At 40.0% G+C, this 19,588-nt stretch overlaps 1 protein-coding gene across 6 annotated transcripts in view; it reads right to left on the bottom strand.

Moving 5' to 3' along the window:
* The window catches only part of arhgef10la (Rho guanine nucleotide exchange factor (GEF) 10-like a), a 197,378-nt gene that overhangs the window by 157,805 nt on the left and 19,985 nt on the right, over positions 1-19,588 (bottom strand). For all 6 annotated transcript variants that reach the window (XM_080728639.1, XM_080728636.1, XM_080728641.1 and 3 more), the window contains 3 exons: positions 18,903-19,220; positions 15,902-15,929; positions 6,694-6,863 (listed from right to left, as the gene is read on the bottom strand). In XM_080728639.1, coding sequence (XP_080584765.1) covers positions 6,694-6,863; positions 15,902-15,929; positions 18,903-19,215 — 511 coding nt within the window. In that variant the 5' untranslated portion in view covers positions 19,216-19,220. The remainder of the gene's footprint in view (positions 1-6,693; positions 6,864-15,901; positions 15,930-18,902; positions 19,221-19,588) is intronic.

The following is a 19,588-nucleotide window of genomic DNA, read 5'->3' as shown; positions in this document are numbered from 1 at the left end:
GAGATAGTCGGCTCTCAGGTACATTGCTGCAATGGTTTTGTGTGAGCAGCGCATCATTGTATCCACCTTGTTTGAGGTATTGACCTGTTCTATCTCCACACTCTGCAGGATTTGTCATTAACTGCTTTGAGAGTGTTTCAGCCTAATTTGGCTCAGTGAGCTTTATTGATTTGGTTTTAAACTGTGATTTGTCTGCAACACTTTCTTCTAAGCCCCCACCAACTGGCAACAATCACTGTTTTCAATTAATCTGACAGGAGATGTGTATTGTGCTATGGATTAGTCAACAGCAATCAACTAAACTTCTAATAAATAACCTTGGGTACGATCCATGAGATGAACAAAGAGCAAATCTTCCTCTACAATAGAGGATTATCTTCACAAATGTTGTTGGGATCTCTCTCTTTATCCCCATTACACTGTCTTTTCTACATTCCCTTTCCGATACTCTGTATTCAGAGGCATTCAGAATAAGAAAGAGAACAACTGGATTTGAACAATCTCCCAAATTATCAACATTTCAGCAAATAAACTGACTAAGCTCCTTAAAAATACAGTCTGCATCAGAAGTTCCCCACAATAGAACAATACGGAAGCAAATGACAATAGCCTTGTGTAGCCAGACAAATCTGCCATTGCAAAGAAAGATTGCCCTTGGCAGATTAGATATTGTCTGGCTATGCAAGACTAAACAATGCACTGCTTTTATATAAAAGTCCCAGCAGTTGCCCTTGTGCCTCCAAACATCATTAGCAGCAAAGTGTGGTGTTGTTGATGCAAGCATATTGTGCAATTAATATGACAAAATCTAATCGGAATGCATATAAAACAATCCATGAACACAATCCATAACACAAATGGTTAACGGAATAAAACGACCGTGTGCTGGAGGCTTCTTATAGTATACTGTATAACACTTCAATATAATACAAGCATGGAGGCTGGCTAGCAATGAGCTCCACCCACACACAGTACAGTACATCCATCCCCACCCTGGTGTTCTAAACGCTGATACATGAAGAAAGCAGCTTTGCCATGTTTCTCATGCAAGTGAATCAGTCAGCTATAGTGTTCAGTTGTTTATCCGTGTTTGGAAATCCCACCTAAGATTATACAGAAACTGTACAGTATTATAAAATGTCCTTCTATATTCATGTTAGTATAATGTTGATATGCTCTGTATATTTTATTTATGAGGTTTTAGTTACATGCTTATAAGCATCACACTGGGAGGAAAATAAATTACACAGTAAACACACTCACGACGTGCATCTTTCTGTGAATTTAAATTCGCCTAGCCTATTATGTCATAATTATCATATCAGTATAAACTCCAGCCAAGAGTCACCCAAGTCTGAGGGCAAAGGTGCCCAAAACCACCCTGACCCCACTGTAGTCATGGTAGTGGTGTCAATAATATAGGAATAGCAGTAGCAATATTAGTAGTAATATAGCAGCAGTAATAGCAATAGAAGTGGTAAACTAGTAGTACTAGCAGTAGTAGCACAGAATACATCTTTAATGTATCTGAGGGTCAACAATAATTGGAAACACAATACATACATAATACATAACAATATGTTATGTATTGTTATGTAGATGCAACTCAGCAATATTGACGAGCCTCGATCAAGGATAACTAACTGGAAAGATGTGCTCAGTGGAATGCAAATCTTGCCAGTGTTACTGTTACTGCATCACACAGTTGTGTTGGCAACACTAATCTCTCTACCGTGACTCACATATCATAAGTACGCAGTCTCTCTGTGTGTGTGTGTCTCTCTGTCTGTGCGCATGCACGCATATGCACACATCATGGGTGAACAGAGTCATGTTCTCTCATGTTTGGGACGTTGGTATTCTTTCTCTCACTTTCAATTATTGGCGTCCTCGGCATCCGAATTATGCAATATATAGTATATCACACGAAATGCTAGGCTTTTCCGCAGGTATGAGCCTGTATTGACATAATAGTATCTGCTGACAAAGGGTATAGTAATAATAAATGTAAAAGGCCCACTAGTGGTCCCTAAAGGCTGTGCTGCTCATTGACCTACACTACAGTATACTGACCTACTGACGTCTGAGCGACAGACTAAAGGCCAGACAATATCATTTTGAAAAAAAAACATGGTTCTCTTCTCTATGACCTCAAGCACAACGGCTCCTAATTTGTCGTCCTGCAAGTGTTTTTTGTCTCCACCAGCCGAAGGCATGGGGGAGAGTATGTTTTTGCCCCTGCCTCATGGTGGCAACAGGCCGATTTGTGTTTTTACCTATAACTCCACTGAGCAGTGTACAAATTTGTATGTACACTCCCTAGAGGTCAAGGAAAAACCTTTGCCCTGCACTTTTCATATATGCCTTTTATAGCGCCAGCAGGAGGACGACTTATGTAAAACACATTATTTCCTATTATTCCTCGAGACTTTATCCAAAAATCATGCAAATCAGTACACATTATCTCTATAGTCATGTGATCAAGACGGATCTGTCCGATATTTCATATTCCATCCTAACTGGCTAACATTGGCTTCCAAAGTTTGCGGGATTGGTCCATTTTGAACAAAATGACTTAAATCAGGAACGCAGCTTGTGAGATTCTGCACGCACATTCCCACTAGGTCAAGGAACAAATGCCACTCTTTTCACATTGGCCTGTTATAGCACCACCAGCAGGTCGACTTTTGCCAAACAAATTTTTGGAACAAAATGCCTCAAATCATGCATGCACCGTCACAGTGCCGTTTAAGGCCAAAGAAGATATGGCACCCTTTTCACATTTAGCGCCACCAGGACCTACCTGACCTGGTGGATACCTGTGCTCGTTTTTTTTTTTTTTTTTTTTTTTTTTCAGTTTGATTTGTGCATCTTTTAGCATGTGTTTTTTTTTTTTTTTCGACTAACCAATAAGAAATCAGTTAATTTACATGATATTTGACCAATGCCATATCAAACACATGATAAAAATTGCTTCTGCCGGCTCATCGTGTTTCTGTATTCTCCTCTACAGTATGACAATGATAACATAGTAGCAAAAACAAAGACACGACAACGTAAGACATAATTCCCCAAGATCCCCATCACATATTTGAACAAGAGCATTGACAATCTTTTAGATCTCGATTATATAATGTATCTGGCTCCTCTGCCATATTAAAACTGCATGTGGGCTGCACAAGATATTCTTCTGGAGCAGTGTTGTTTTGACAGTTTTAATTTAGTTTTAGTCAGTCTTTTGAATAAAATGTCATTTAGTTTTAGTCATAATTTAGTCACCTGAAAAGTATTAGTTTTAGTCTCATATTAGTCGACTAAATATCATAAGATTTTAGGCGACTAAATCTACAGTTGATTTAGTCGACCAAAATGTATTTTGGCAGGCCTTGATGGCATCATAATGACTGATTTTACACTTGGTTGTGTGCTGAAAATAGCTGATCTACAAGCTCACAGCACGACACGTTGTGAGCTTGTAGATCGGCTATTTTCAGCACGCAACACCTGAGAGCAACCAAACACAAAATTACTGTCTTCTCCACTAGTCCCTCCCTAACATTTTAGTCTTTTAAATTGTCAATATATTTAGTCTTAGTTTTAGTCACCACAGCTTAGTTTTTGTTTGGTTTTTATTTAGTTTTCGTCAGTGAAAAAAACACAGTCGACAAACATTTTTCGTCATAGTTTTAGTCGACGAAATCAACACTGTTCTGGAGAGTGACGTCTCCCAACTCGGTACTGCATCATAACGTTGAAACTATGGAGATATGAGGTTTCTGCCCGACAGTAACGATCTGTCTCTGAATGGAAATGTCTGGAACTCACTAAAAGAGAGAATCCATAAGAACAGACCCGTGTGCATTCACAGTAGCTGAAGTATAAGCAGCAACAGTAGTAGTAGAAGGTTCAGTAAAAAAATATACATATATGTTTAGAAGAAAAGCCGTCACATACTCAAAGTGTCGATGCGAAGTGTGGTATTTATTATCACAGCACTTTTCCTCAACTACTGCAGCTTTACTTCATGTGTGGTCGGCACTTCTGAGTCCCTTTTCCTTTTGCTACAGTAATGCGATTTGCCATTTGTAATAATTTAATAATAATTTAAACAATACCCACTGCTTTCACTGCAGAACAAAAGTATATAGGCCTATGTGTGAGTGTACAGAAGTAGGACATGGGGAAATATCATGCAGCACAGCAGAATTCCTTCAGCAGAATTCCTTTTTGCAAGTCTGTTTACTGAGCCACCGTCGAATAACGACGTCTTTGCTGACAGGGTCGAAATCCAAAAGCAATTTTCCTTCATGGAAATAGTCCTCTATTGATCCTCATCCTGAATTAATTGGATTCATGTCATGTCCATGTGGAAATCAAATCACGGCGAGCATGTAGGGTGTGCGACTGTGTGTATATGGGAGTGTGTGTGTGTGTGTGTATCCTTGTGTACATTTGTGTAGTTTCACGTTAGTACATGTTCGTGTGTGCGCCATGGGTATCCTCATATTCATGGCATATGCTGCTTTTTTCTTCACAGGAATTATTGAAGCGCTATAAGATCATAATGACAATAAGCGCGTAATAAGGTTTTCTTGCCACTTTTGATGAAGCTCAAACAAACTAGCCTCGCCAATCAACTACAAGCTGTACTGTAGATTTAAAAAATCAGTGTGACTGTAAATTACTCTTAATGTATTGAAGTCTGCACCGGCGGGTATGCCTATGTTTAACCCTCTGTACCAGTGGTTTTCAACCAGTGGTCCGGGGACCATCAGTGGTCCTTGAGGGGGTTCCAGGTGGTCCCCAGCAAAATGATGGAGAGTTGGTAACCAAATGGACCCTTATACAGTTGAGAACATAAAATGAGGGGCGAAAATGAGGGGCGAAATTAGACCTTATTCCGCATGGGTTTTCAGATCAATACATAGATACATAGATAGTGAGAGACCCCTAATATATTGGAAATGACTACATACATATAATAGCCTATACATTTATATGTACAGTAGATACTATGGGCGGATATTTTTATTTATTGAAAACAAAATTAATTTAAAAACAATCCCTCGCCACTGTCGCCAGTAGGGGTAGCCCTTGGGTTCATAAAACTCATCAACTCTTTATAAATTACGCCATTGATTTGGTTAATTTTACGCTCTCAAGAGCTAAATTGTGTTTAAACATCTGCAGCACTTAATTCTGTCAATGAGAGAATGTGGAATATTTTTAGTGTGGTTGCCCAACAGGCAAGCCCTCTACTCTTACTTAGTTGCTCGGTGTCCAATCTGTACTCGGTCCGCTCTTGTTTCCCTTGTCGCTCAGATTAAAGGGGAATACCACTCATTTTCAACATGAACTATGTCATTAACTCTTAGCCAGCCAAATCGCCTTCCATCGCCATTTTGAGGAAGCCCAGCCAGCCAGATCGCCAAATGTCGCCTTGGGGATCATTTTCTGTTTTTTTTGACATTTTTTGAGCTATAAATGACCATTCTAGGTTCATATAAGCTTAAGCTATAAAAATGCGCTGGAAATGACATCATCGATGACGTAACCCGGAAGTCGTTCGGCCATAACAAAGCATGGGCCTTTCCATAGCATTGAAAGCTGATGTTTTTCTTATCAAACTTTACCATATTTAGACGGATTTTCATTCGGAAAAAAATGGCAGGCTGACAGAGTGGTCACTCAGGATCAAAAACGAGTGTATACGGCGTGTGCACGACGTGCACTCGCTCCAGGATGGCTCCCGTTCGGCGGACCGGGAGCCATAATGGCGGCTCCATAGGCGGCCATTATGGTCCACAATGCTGTCCAGGCTGAGTCCAGACTGCAAGACCTAATCGTTGGGCACACTCTAGTGGTATAGTACGTGTACTACATTCTGCAATTATATTATCCCTGCTGGGATAGGCTACTGATAACTTGGAAATTAATAATATTCCTGGCAGTATAGGCGCACAAGCATATTGTAAATGGCTGTGTATGTGTTTTTAATATACCTTAGAGTTGTTGCGTGGAAATAAGAAAAAAAGTCCCCCCCCCCCCCCCCTTCTGTGTTGCCTAGAACTGGAGGATTGATTGTGGGGTCATGTGATCAGTGACATCATGAAGGTGTACTTTGGCTTGCAGGAGTACACAATAAGTCACGGTACCACAGCAAGAGTATAGTATTCATCAGTTTTAAGAGTTTCAAGAGTATGTTACATCAAATAGAGAACATTACCAGTTCTACTGCCATATTTATTATTTATTTATTTGTGCTGGTACCATCAAAAAGTAGCTTACCTTTGCGATGTTATAGAACATTATCTATGGATTATTTCCAGACATAAGCGTTTTCAATGGACATATATATGTACTGTAGCCAAACTGACAGCAGGGGGAAGCCTTATGCAAGGAATGAATGTGAAATGGGCCTCCCCTCTTTCCGTCGTTCAGAGAGTAGAAATAAATGCATGTTCTAGATCAGGTCCACAGAATACAGCCAGGAAGTGATTTGGGACTTTTTTACTGTACACACCCGCACGACCCCTCATCAGCTTACACCTTACAGTGCTCAAACAAGGTAAAAGAACGAGCGTTGGTATTAGCTTTGCGCCGCGTTCAGAATTGGGACGAGCGTTAACGTTCGAAGCAGTAAAAGAGTTAAGCTCTTATGTATGTACCATTCATACTGTATCAGTTGTGTACCTTCAGAGGTGGAGTTCTCCTTGGCTGGATCTCTGCTGTACTCGTGAGAATCCTCTCTCTTCTCTGCCGCGGTTGCAGGGGCCCCAGAAGGAAACTTGTCTCCTATAGGGGGTGAGGTTGAGGTACCAAGCTCAACTCCTTCCGCTGATGTTGATACTGGCTCTGAGACCCTGGTGACCAAACAACGACAAAGTTAAACCGATACAGCACAGGCTGCGCGCCTAATTAGAAGTGCATTTTTGTGAGTGTGTTTCCGCACTTGAGCAAGAGGGACGTATTCACACCCACAACTCCTAAAAAACACTTACAGGAGCCATATTGGCAATGCAGTAGGAAAACCTTGTGTCTTTGAAAATGCAACTTCCCTGGAATTTAGGGGGGAATTAAGCTATCACGTGCCTTTGCTTGCCCATTTGACCATGAGTTAAGTCTCATTCCCTTCACTCTTGTTTATTTCACTGTGGTTTAAATACACATGGACTTGTTTACTCTGATTCTGCCTCAGTGTGCCTGTTTTTGTGTCCAATCTGTTCAGCGTTCTGACACTCATTTTCAGACTCATTTTCAGACTCATAACCATAACTTTTGGAATTTTTAATTTTCATACACATTCTTAGAATGCATACACAAATCTGTTTATTATTCATTATAATCTGCTTACACCACAGGTCTTCAACAGGGGGTCCGTGACCCCTAGGGGGTCCGCGGGGATACTGCAGGGGGTCCCCCAAATTGTTGGAGAAAAAAGGTTTTATATATTTTTTTATATTTATTTTAAAAATATATATATATACATGATTATTGTGCAATTGACAGATTGTTAGTGATAGATTGATAGTATTGACATTGGTTCTCACTTCTCAGTAAATAAGGTATGATATGCATGCATGTTTAAAATAAAAGCATATTAATCTTATCTAATCTAATGCACAATGACATGGTATATTTATACACATGAAACACAATTTTATACAATATATGTTGTAGCCCCACCCCCACCCTACGGGGTAGGTGGTCCCTGCTCCATCTCCCCATCAGTTTGGGGGTCTCTGGCCTGAAATCGTTGAAGACCCCTGGCTTACACGGTAAAATGACAGGTATAAGCACTCCAGTACTTAATAATTCATAACAACATTTTATAATGATAATGTCCAAATATCATAATACTTCATAGTTGTTGGTCACTTACTTTTTCCCTTTGGCTAGGATCATAGTGTATTAGAATATCATAGATGCATTATAGTGTGATTATGATGTCTATTTTAGATAGCAACATTTTTACTATTGTCTGTTTTTACTGTGTGAATTATTGTGTGGACCCCAGGAAGACTAGCGACCACTTTGTGGAAGCTAATGGGGATCCTAATAAAGAATAAAGAATGATGAGTGTTGAATGCTCTTGAGCCCACATTGTGCTATGTGGTCCTGCACTTTAAAGTTGAGCTTTTAATTTATTTGAACCTCTGTATAATGACAATCAATTCTCATTCTGAGTATAATTCTAAAGGCAGCTACACGGTTCAAATTAATCCATCCACCCACCCACCGAACTCACTTATCCATCTAAAGTTCTTTTTGATAAGACAGCATCACTTTGATGTGTGGTTAGGGTTAACCGCTCCTCCCTCTGGTTAATCCCAACGCGCCATTGGAGGGGTGAGTGGGTGGAGAGCAAAAAACAGCTCTATCACTGCTGCTCAGTGACATCATGTTGTAGTAATCCACCCACCCAGTCCGTGGGTGGGTTTGGAGCATGCCTTAAAGTGGGTGCTTTAAGTCAAGTGAAACAATAGCATTTAATCTATTAAAGAACAACACACAACATGTTTCTGCCTACACCTCCAGGAAAGTCATTGGTTTACTTTAAGCACTCAGTGACCACTCAGTGACCACTTATAATAACTTATAGTAACTTAAAATCAGAAAGGCATTACAAGAGTGATCATAATGCATTACAAAAGTATTGTCCAGTAGTGTCCAGCAATTAAATAGTATATGAAACTTGACCATTATAAATGCTTTATAATGTGTTTATAGCATTATGAAATATAGATAGATGACTGATTGACTCTTGGAAGAGATTTGTGTAGTTTTTTTAACTACCGTAATAGGGTTTAAGTGATTCATACATTTTGCTCAGATCATAAAACACATCTTTAACTGTGACTAGAATGATAAGCTACAATTTCGTGGTCTTCTTTAGAGCCTGATAACTGGTGTTTTCATGTTGCTGTGACAGCGTTGACATGCTCTTTGTGGTTCACTTTACATTCTGTGGTGTCACCAGGGACCTCAACGACATGGTGGTAGTGTAGGTCTTGGCTGGGGCTGACACATACAGATGTAGCAACTTGTTAAAGTTCAGTGTGTAATGCCAGGCTTGCCACACTACTGTGACACTTCATTTCAGCTGTCAAGAGCTACAAGGGGGTGTAGAAACGTGCTAGTGTCAGAGACATTAGCTTGGCTGCCAAATGCAGCCAGCCCAGTTCTACAAAATAAACAATAAAGACTTGTCTGAACTATTTTTTGCAGCATCAATGCATGGTTAGTGAATGAATAAAGACTTAAAAAGATGGCTGCCTCTGTGCAAAAACTGTCTATTAACCACTTTCAACCTTGCATTCGAACTTTTGAATGCAACAAAAACAGCTAATCTACAAGCTCACAAAGTGTTCGTGATTGTGAGCTTGTAGATCAACTATTTTCAACAAAGATCAATTAAGGGAGGTCACGCACATCCACAAAACTATTTAAAGGCAGGTGCTGGACTTCAAAGCAGACAAAGATAAAAGGAGGTAGAAAATTTTGCACGCTGTAGCTCGCTTGAATGACTTTATTGGCATCCACCCGAGTGAGTGATGTTTCGAGCACACTGCTCTTCTTCAGAACAGAATAAAGTAATTGAACCGAGCTAGTGTCTGAACTTTTCTATTTTCTTAGATCAGCTATTTTTTCCAAGTTACTTTAAAAAAAGTATAATAGAACTTAAGTGGTATTGAGCTTTAAGAACTAATACATTACCTTAATATATTTCGTTGACATGGTCTAAATACTCGATACCGTTTTCACTCTATACCAAATCTCTGCACAGAAAAAAGCCAAGATTGTACGCCTGTTATTTTCGGCAAGAATACGGACAATCAGGTTCATTTGGTTAAAAGATCGAGGCACAATAATCTGTCATCATACTCCCAGAGTTCAACTAAGGAATCTGACATGTAGGAGGAGAGGTGGCTACTGATGTAGCAGAAGCAACACTGATCATCTCATTCAGAGGACCTCGTGTGATGGCAGATGGTACAGCAACAGATTCACGCCTACCGCTAGTTACTCAAGAGTTTCTCAACTCGCCCCTGAGAACTGGCAACTCATTACTGGCCATCGTGTCCGTCTGCAGCTTGGTATAATCACCAGTAATTCTAATTCAAAGGAAGCATCCCTGGACCTGGCTATTAAAAGCTCATTCTGACATCACAGGGGGAAATCTTGTTGACACAGCTCTATCACATGGCTTGTGTTGATGTTGCCACTGAGGGACAGCTCTGCCCCTACACATGACTGATGATATGGCAGGATGGAAGTGTAGGCGAGCCCTGTCTACTGTAATTAAATCTATCCCCCCATTAAACAACCCAGAAAGGCTAACAGTGCCAGCAGCAGAGGCAGCCAGTCAAGATGACAGCTATCTATCAAGCACAGATGAGCAGGTCCTGCTAAACAAAGCACAATTATGCGTGTAAATACAACAGTAGCATTGTATTGAACACCCAGCACACACGCAGAGACACCCCTAACACTTTATAGCCTGCCCTATATTATATAATAAAAAAGAAATACGCTAAAATAAATGTACCCCCCCCCCCCCCCCCCACACACACACACACACACACACACACACACACACACACACACATATAGAAATAGGACCCAGAGCACCTTCAAAACCACTACTACGATACAGTACTATTTCTGTCTTTCTATCTACCTTGTTGTTATTCTTGAATGAAAATGTTTTGCTGTTGTTGCTACAATGTTTATGAACTGAATCCAAGGAATCTTATCTGACTCTTATGTACTGTGTATGTACTTGTCTATTTGTGGATTATTACTGTTCCTGCCCTTTTATGGTTGGAGAGGGAAGTATGATTTATTGTAGCAAACAGTGAGACAGACCAGCACCCAAATAAGTACAGCCCGATTTTATACTTTGAGAGACAGTGTCCCCCATTGAAAATAGCTGATCTACACACTCACAAAGCATCATATCTGTGACGTGTTGTGAGCTTGTAGATTGGCTATTTTCAATGCACGAGTCGACATCGACATACGACGGAGCATACATTAGAATAAGCCAGCTAGGAAGAGAAATCCATCTCTAGCAGATCAATAATACACACATACACATTTACACAACATGTATGGCATGTGTCAAGATCATGCAATAGTGCACTAAACTGACTTTAAAATACTTCTCTTAGACACTTTTAACATATGATTTAGGCAAGTATTTGTGAATTGTTTGCTAAATCCATGAGCTTGTAGATCTGCTATTTTCGACAACGTTAGCAAGCTGGTAGTAATGTTCTTTCTGAACAAAAGTCCCGCCATATCATGCTCCACTCAGTCGGACTTGGAAACAAAAACGAATTATTATTTGCAAACGCATACGTAGTTCACAACTTCACATATCAGATCCCATTCTCCACTCGGCTGTACACTAATAAACATTTCAACGCTTCACCCAAATAGCCTTCCCATAGGATGCAGAAAGAGCCTATGAGGAAGTAGATTTACCACTCTGCCAAAACAATACACAGATGCCTTATCTGTTAAGATTTCAAAGGCTCATTCATTTCATTGCATACAGTAGAACAAGGGAGATCTCAAATTGGCTTTGATGCCGCCGTGGTACAAACCAAAAACTCTGCACGCGGTAAGCCCTGCCAGGCCGGACCGTGACTGTCGGCCGTGAGCAGAGCTCTCGGTTTGTACCATGCGACATCAAAGCCTCCGGCTTGCTGTCTCACGCCCAAAAACTAGTGCTTCTTTTTAAATCTGTACCGTAACAAATAGATCCAGGCACGTCTTTTGCACGCCCCCTTCTGAACTGACGCATGCCTATGAGCCCTGGTGAGTCATAGTGTACGTATATAGCTGAAGGACAGAAATCATCTTTCAAAGCAAATGACATAGCCCGGGGGCAGAGCACAGCCTGGAGTGTGAAGCTTGCCTGAATGCAAATCTATCTCTGCCTTCCATCTGTTTCCATTCCCTGAAGCTACAGTGCACACAGTGCCAGGCCTAGTGCTGCCCAGATGCATCTCATACCTGGGTTTGTTTCCCCTCAGGTCTCTCCTGGCATGTCATGTTCTTCATAACTGTGTGGACATTGTGCTGACCGTACTGGCGGAGCTCTGCATGTCCCTAGGTCATAAAAGTAGCACTCTATCAATAAACAATCGCCCACCACTGGCTCGAACATCAAGTTGCTCCCTGCCATGCACCTGGCCTTAGGACACAAAGCCTTTCTGCTCAGATTACCATTAGATAGCACTCAAAGCACTTGGCTCTTGACTTTACAGTGTATCTGCATGTTTTATGGTTGGGCAAATACACACTGGAGGTACAGCCTTTACAGCATCTTCTCTTTTTTGCTTTCACAGCACAATCAAGACAACACAGAGGCAAGCTAAAAAAGAATATATGGAGATAAAAAGACGCAGTCTCAACCCTATAGTCTAACAGCAAATATTGCCTCTCTACAAGTTGAACCTGTAGATCCTTTATTTTCCCTGAACTTCTGGCTATTATGACAGGCTCAGCTTCGGGACGCTACGGTTCATGTGGTTAAAATGGCTCTTCAGACTGAGTAATTGTACAGTCAGAAGAGTAAGTACAGAGTCAAAGACAAAAAATCAGGATTGTGGAAAAAACTAACTGGATATTTGCTATAAAGCAGTACCACGTGTATACACAGTAAAATGTCACAGCTCTTTCAACATGAAACTGAGGCATACATTCATGGTTGTCATGGCTTTGACATCTTTTTTGTATAGTTCATTTCATTGCCGTGGTTCCATGCAATGTGTTTAATGAAAGCTATATGTCAAAGAGCAGGAGCCAAAAGTAAATGGTGGCAATTACTATGTCGAGATAGATGCATGCTGTGATACAGAAGCCCAAGTTTTTGTGCTGAAAAGACTAAATGTCCCCCTTATTTCTAATGGACAGATTTCTAATGACCAGCAGAATGTACCCCCAATGATAAAAATATGAAATGATCCAATCTGACAGCTTTTGAATCACAATTCAATACTCCATTTATAGACATGGAGCAAGTTATTAGTCCATTATAATTTTCCAATGCTATTTGATTTGAAAGTACATCATTCTTTTTATCATATTTTGAATGCCCCAAATTTCGTATGAAACTTATTGACTACTTAATCCTGACATCCCTATTTTGGGGATGTCATTCTTGCCAAAAGGTTTTACTTTTTGGCAAGAATGACATCCCCAAAATAATATATATATATTATATATATATATATATATATATATAAATTAATACATTTCATACATTTCAAAAATTGTGAAAATAGCAAATTATGCAAAAATAGACGATATACATCAACACGTTGTGAGCTTGTAGATCAGCTATTTGATCTATTTAAAAAATGTTTTTCAAAATAGTAAAAAAAGAAAGAAGTTTAGGGGTTTAGGGTTTAGCATGGATGAAAATAGGGTACTAAAAGCCCTCCTCCCTTTTCTAGGAAAGAATCGTTAAAGCTGCACTTCTAATGTAAAAAATTGTTAAAGAATACATTTTCACAGTCTTAATAAAAAACAGTTGATGCCTACAGTTCTCTAGGGAGCCCTGTACTGGCATACCGTACATCTATATTGAGGTTGAGTGCCTGCAAACCTGCCCACCCAACCCCCTCCCCCAGGACACTTTAGCAGAAAGCGCTGTTACTACACGGTGTGTTGTCACTGCAGTGCTATGAAAAAGCCTCGGAATTCCACGATAACAATCACAAAACAATTTTGGCAATATTGTCCTCAAACTGCTGACAGATCTGCCAGGTTGTGCTGACACGATTTACACCTTGATGGTGGAAACTGCTATTGATAGCTCTCCCTTAAAAGGCAAGAGTATTGACAAGGACCACAGTGGAAAAGTACACTCAGCAGAAACAGCGCTTTAAGAGGAATTGCAGAGACCTCAGAGTGAATCGCACGCACGCACGCACGCACTCAATCACACACGCACGCACGCACGCACACACGCACGCACGCACACACGCACACACACGCACACACACACACACACACACGCGCACACACACACACGCGCAAACAAACACACGTTCAAGCAAGTACGCGCACATGCAAACTCTTAAACGCAGACCTGCATCCACATGAACCCCTCTTTTCAGCACAGGAAAGCCCACAGGAATAAAGCCCTATACTCCCCTATCTGTAGAGGTTTCCCAGCACACTTCCCCATGTACTGTAGGGGGCTCAACCTAAATCAGGTGCTTAATCACAGGAACCCTCCATAGAGAGACACCTGAATGGTGACACTGCAATATTTTTGCAAAACTATTCATATATATAACTAGCTTTTTTTTTTTTTTTTAAATCATTATTCCATTTCAGTATCTCAGCATAATTAATGCCATAGCATTTAGAGAATGACTGGATATGGCAATAGAGCATAATAATAGTACTTTGAACATAATATTATTTTGCCACTGCTGGTTGACTCAGGCTTGATATTGATTATATTATACACATTTTAGCAAAAGATGGTCCCATGAGAATGCGAGAATTGTGTGCAGCAGCAGTGACCTCTAACCTGACGTTGGCGTATGCTGGCCGTTTTTCATAATAACACAGTTGGGGTCAATTCGCTTTCGATTCCGAATGGAAACTGGGACTTAAAGTCATGGAATAATGATTGAGTCTTCATTCTCAACAATCTCATTAGACTGTAGCAGAGTGCCCACACTGTACAGCATGATTCGCATATAAGGCAAATTAATTATAGTTTTCAACTTTGGAAAGAAAGTTTTCTTCCTGACTCCAACTGAACTGAGTGAGCTGAGGCCAACCGTGCGCAATAAACTCTATAGGCAGGCGTCAGATACTGTATGCATAATCAACCATGGAAGAGCATTTGAGGTCTCCATAAAAACATCTCAGAGACATCTTTTCGTCAATGTAGATGAATAACAAACACCTCCCGTGTCAAGATAACAGCAAAATACTGTCTAGTAACAGTAATACTTTGTTAGATGTGTTGCTCATACAGCATTATGAAGCATACTATGAGTATAGAACATTGTGCATTTTCATAATTGCAAAGTTAATGAATACATTATCTCTAGTCAAGGTGTAAATATTTTAGTATATACAGTCTTCTGACACTACCAAAGATAGCATAATGCATAATAATTTTCCTGATACAACAGGGGAAGAAAAGCTTTTATACTTGATCCTTGATCATAATGTAAACACAATTCAGTACGTTCCAAGACATTTAAACTATTATCTGGTATTAAGTATGGTGAAAATGTTTACCTTTACAGGTATATTAGGAGGAGTATGGCGCCATTATACACTAATATTGATTACAAGAAGTAAGTTAGCTCTAGAGACTGATGTGATGGTTTATTCCAGGGGTCTTCAACAGGGGGTCCGGTACCCCTAGGGGGTCCTCAGAGTTACTACAGGGGGTCCTCCAAATCTTTGTGTGATAGAAACCTTTTTTCTCCTTTTTTACATTAACCACTTGAACCCTAGTGTCCATATTCTGAGCCAAAAATAGCAGCTCTACAAGCTCACAACGCCTCGCGCTGCGAGGCGTTGTGAGCTTGTAGATCGGCTATTTTCAGCCAATACTTTTTGTGTAGAGGGTGAAAAAGAGCAAACTAAGTACAGAGTGGAAGGTCAAGTTTATTAAATATTAACGGTTCAAGTGGACAGTGGTTAAAAACTCAAATTGACACGAATCCAAAATGCACTGATGATTGTGTCAAACAATGAAACTACGGTATATGGAGACTATGAAAAAGGTTGTGGGGGTCCCTGCTTCATCTCTCTCTCAAATAAGGGGTCCTTGGCCTGAAAACGTTGAAGACCCCTGGTTTATTCTATGATCTCAGTGTGTTAGGAAAAACAGAGCAAAGGAAGGACTTACCGGCTGGATGATTCACTCACGGGAACATCTGTTGGAATGACAGACAAGCACGTTTAAAAATGTACACGGTCAGGAAATATCTTCTCATCTACCATAATTATACCATTATAGGTGTTATTATTATTTATTTTTGTAATGAAGAAAATAACTACAAGGTAACTGCTAACAACATATCGCATCGCTTTGTGAGCTTGCCAATTGTCTATTTTCCCCACGCAACACCATCATACAATGGAATATAACATAGCACTTAATTGATGTTAGGGTACTATTACACGTACCGAGTCATAATGGTTTAAATTGAATTTAGAATACATGATCAAGATATAAAAATAGACATGTTTATAGAGACAGCATTTAGTAACATCTTGACCACTGAACTACTTTAAAATGGCTTAATTCAGTTCTTTGAATATTTGAAATAGAGAACAATGTTGTTATTAATATTATGTTTCTAATCCATAATCCAGCATGTAATAACTATATTACTAAGCATTAGTTACTTATTGCTTGTGACACATTCTTGTTAGTATTATTATCATTATCTTTAACTGTTTGTATTGTTCCGACACATACAAGTAACAAGACATGTAATGTAAATGTATGTCACATATTTGAAAAAAGGGTCTTGTTTAACAGTGTGTCATACAACAGTTTCTTTTTTTAAGCAATCAGTAATAATAATAGTAATAATAAAATATAAAAAAATATATAAAAGGCAGTTAAGAAGTGTATGAGTAGAAATGGGAAGGGAAGGGGGGGGGACCCTGCTGTCTCACCTAGCACTCCTAATTATTATTATTATTATTATTATTATTATTATTTAGTTCAGGTTAATAGAAAGGTTTAACCACTCGAATAAGACTAATGTGAAATACTGTAAAATGTAAAGCATTACCAACACTGAGTAAAACTACAACGATCTATCTCCTAAGAGAGCGCTATATAAACACCAGTCCTCTGTTGTGCGCAGGGCCAGAATCCCTCACCACATCTACGGCTTGCTTATGTAACAAGCTTCCTCTACACATCATTACAACATCCACAATTCCCCCACTTATCGGATTACCACAGATACAGCACAGTCCACAAGGTTTAAAAAAAGCCTCTTAATTAATCGCTAATCCCTTCGTTTTGTCAGTGGAAGATCTCAGAGATTTTAATCTCACTTCTTTATCTGGTCGGAGGTGTAATTACCAGGGCTGTTGGTTTGGAAACATTACCCAGGTAGCTAATACATGATACTGATATCTGCATGACTTCATCCAATTAGGGGTAAAGTTAACTGTGCTTTATGCCGGACTGACTGCCTAAGGAAGTAAAGAAATCCCTTTAAGTGAGGCTAAAAAACACCTGAAAATGTACAGTGTGCGGGGATGACAGGCCGTGATGCTGATATCAACATTATGTTCATGGCGTATCACACAGGATAGCATTCAGATGAGGGAACGCAGCAGCCTAATGGCATGCTCATGAACCTCTTGATGTCATGCAGGGGCGTCACAAGGGGGGAAAGTGGGACTGAGTTACTAGGGCCCAAGGTGGAGGGGCCTTAATTATTTTATACTTTAGCTATTGAAAAATAGAGTGCCGCACTGCAAGCTTGTAGATCTGCTATTTTTGAAAAGTCGTGAAAATGTGTGCACATCTTTGAACATATGTATTTTTTAAGGGAACATTTCCAACTCAAATTTTGCTTCTGTGGGGTCCCTGGAACGGAATATTTTGAGATAGAGGTCCGTGGCCAAATACATATCATTTTGGGGGTCCTTCACATGAAAAGGTTCTAGCACCACTGACATAGAGTTTTTTTTTTTTCAAAAAGCCTTAGAAGGATTTGAAATATTAAAAAATAGCAGATCTACAAGCTCGCAGCGCGGTACTCGGTGCCAGGCTGTGAGCTTGCATATCTGCTATTTTTCAATAGTTAAGCACAAAGTACCCAGGGCCCAGAATTTGATGCGACACCCCTGATGTCATGTACAGTATGTATGTATGGTTGTTGCAAGGAACGGACTTGTGACAAGGACACCCTCGTGATTCCCGAGTGCATCTCTCCACTCCGACATGTCTCCTTTCCGACATGTCTCCATTCCGACACTAACCCCATCTCTAACCCTAACCCTAAAACGAACCCCCATGGGAGTGTCGCCACTCCGACAATAAGAAGTCAATTTCGGAGTGGCGACATGTCGGAATGGAGAGAGCCTCCCGTGATTCCCTATCTTGTACAGGAAAACAAACATTACACGGACATCACAGGCGTTTGCCAGATAAACTTTATCAGAACAGCGAGTGAGCAGATTAGGGCTGCAACTGTCGATAATATTGTTTTTGTTATTTTTGTCACACAACAGTGTTGTGCAAAAATGTTATATTAACGTTCCTAATGCAGCTACGCCTGAATATGGAGTGTGTTGTCTAACAAATCAGTCAGCTCCATATATGGGCACATGCCCAAAAATAGTGATTGAGTATGGGATTAAGGATTGATTATATAGAGTAAAATGGTGTCCACACATTTGATTAGCTTATTGTGTAACATCTGTTAGCTGTCTTTTTGGACAAACACGGTACTCTGTGATTCCCAGAAATTGATTAAATGCTCCAAAAAAATGCAACAGGGTCCTAGCACAGAGGTTATTTTGTATTGCGTATTAACTTTAAAATATATACTGTAAATTAAAACAAATCTGCTAAATGGCTGACTGAAAAACCCTCAGCCAATCACTGGATGAGGGTTGTTCACTGACTGATTTAGCCCTATAGGGCTATGGCATTTAAACTTGGAATTGGTCTCAACCTGCAATCATGCATTCCTTTTTTTCAACATAAAGTAATTAAGATTGCACTTGTAGGGACATTTGATATAAAAATACACAAAACAAATTTAGGGGATCTATTATTGTTAACTACTGTATGTTCCCATTATGACCATTGGTCATGCTCCAAAAGTGTGAAAAACACATGTTTAATTTCAGCTCTTTAAAGCTTGCCTTACCTGTACAGGCATTCAAGACTGTATCCTTAGAGGGGTCTGTCTCCGGTCCAGCAGGAGGAAGCAGTTGTGCATTGACAGAGGTCGTCTTCGGGACACCATCTTGACTGTGTGCGTTCACAGAGGACTCGACAGGTTTAACTTCTGTAGCAGACGACTGGACACATTTGACCAGATCTGAGGGGATCTCCTTGTCCACGGTGTCCACATTGTCCTCCTCAGTGCTGTCCTCAAACTCGAATGGCTCCCCTTGCTCTTCGTCCTCATCCTCCTCGTCCTCCTTACTCTGTGTCTGCTGAGGCTCCGCAGTGGACATAACGTCTGGAACAGAGATAAGGCTACTGTGTAAATATAACCAGTGTCCACTATTTGGAAAACAACAGAAAGCACAGCATTTTCAGAGTTATGCTGGTAAACATTTCTGCTTCCCCAGATGATTTTTTTTGCTCCATTGACACAACATTACAGACATAAATCCATGGATATCTGAAAGTGTCCTCCAGTTGAATGAAGAAAAAATACTTTAGTGATTGGGGCAGAGGTTCAGAGAGGGAAAGTGTAAAATGACAATCACTTGCACTCAACACCAAGAACTGGGTAAAACAAACGTATAGTGTCAATATTTAGTTAGGTCTACATTTGGAGATCCACACATCACAAATGTCACATTGATTTTGGGTTCATTTGTT

Source organism: Nannobrachium achirus (assembly GCF_963921795.1).
Source record: "Nannobrachium achirus genome assembly, chromosome: 6".
Classification (NCBI taxonomy): Eukaryota; Metazoa; Chordata; class Actinopteri; order Myctophiformes; family Myctophidae; genus Nannobrachium; species Nannobrachium achirus.
Note: the sequence above shows the minus strand (reverse complement) of the source record. Positions and strands in the feature narration are given on the sequence as shown.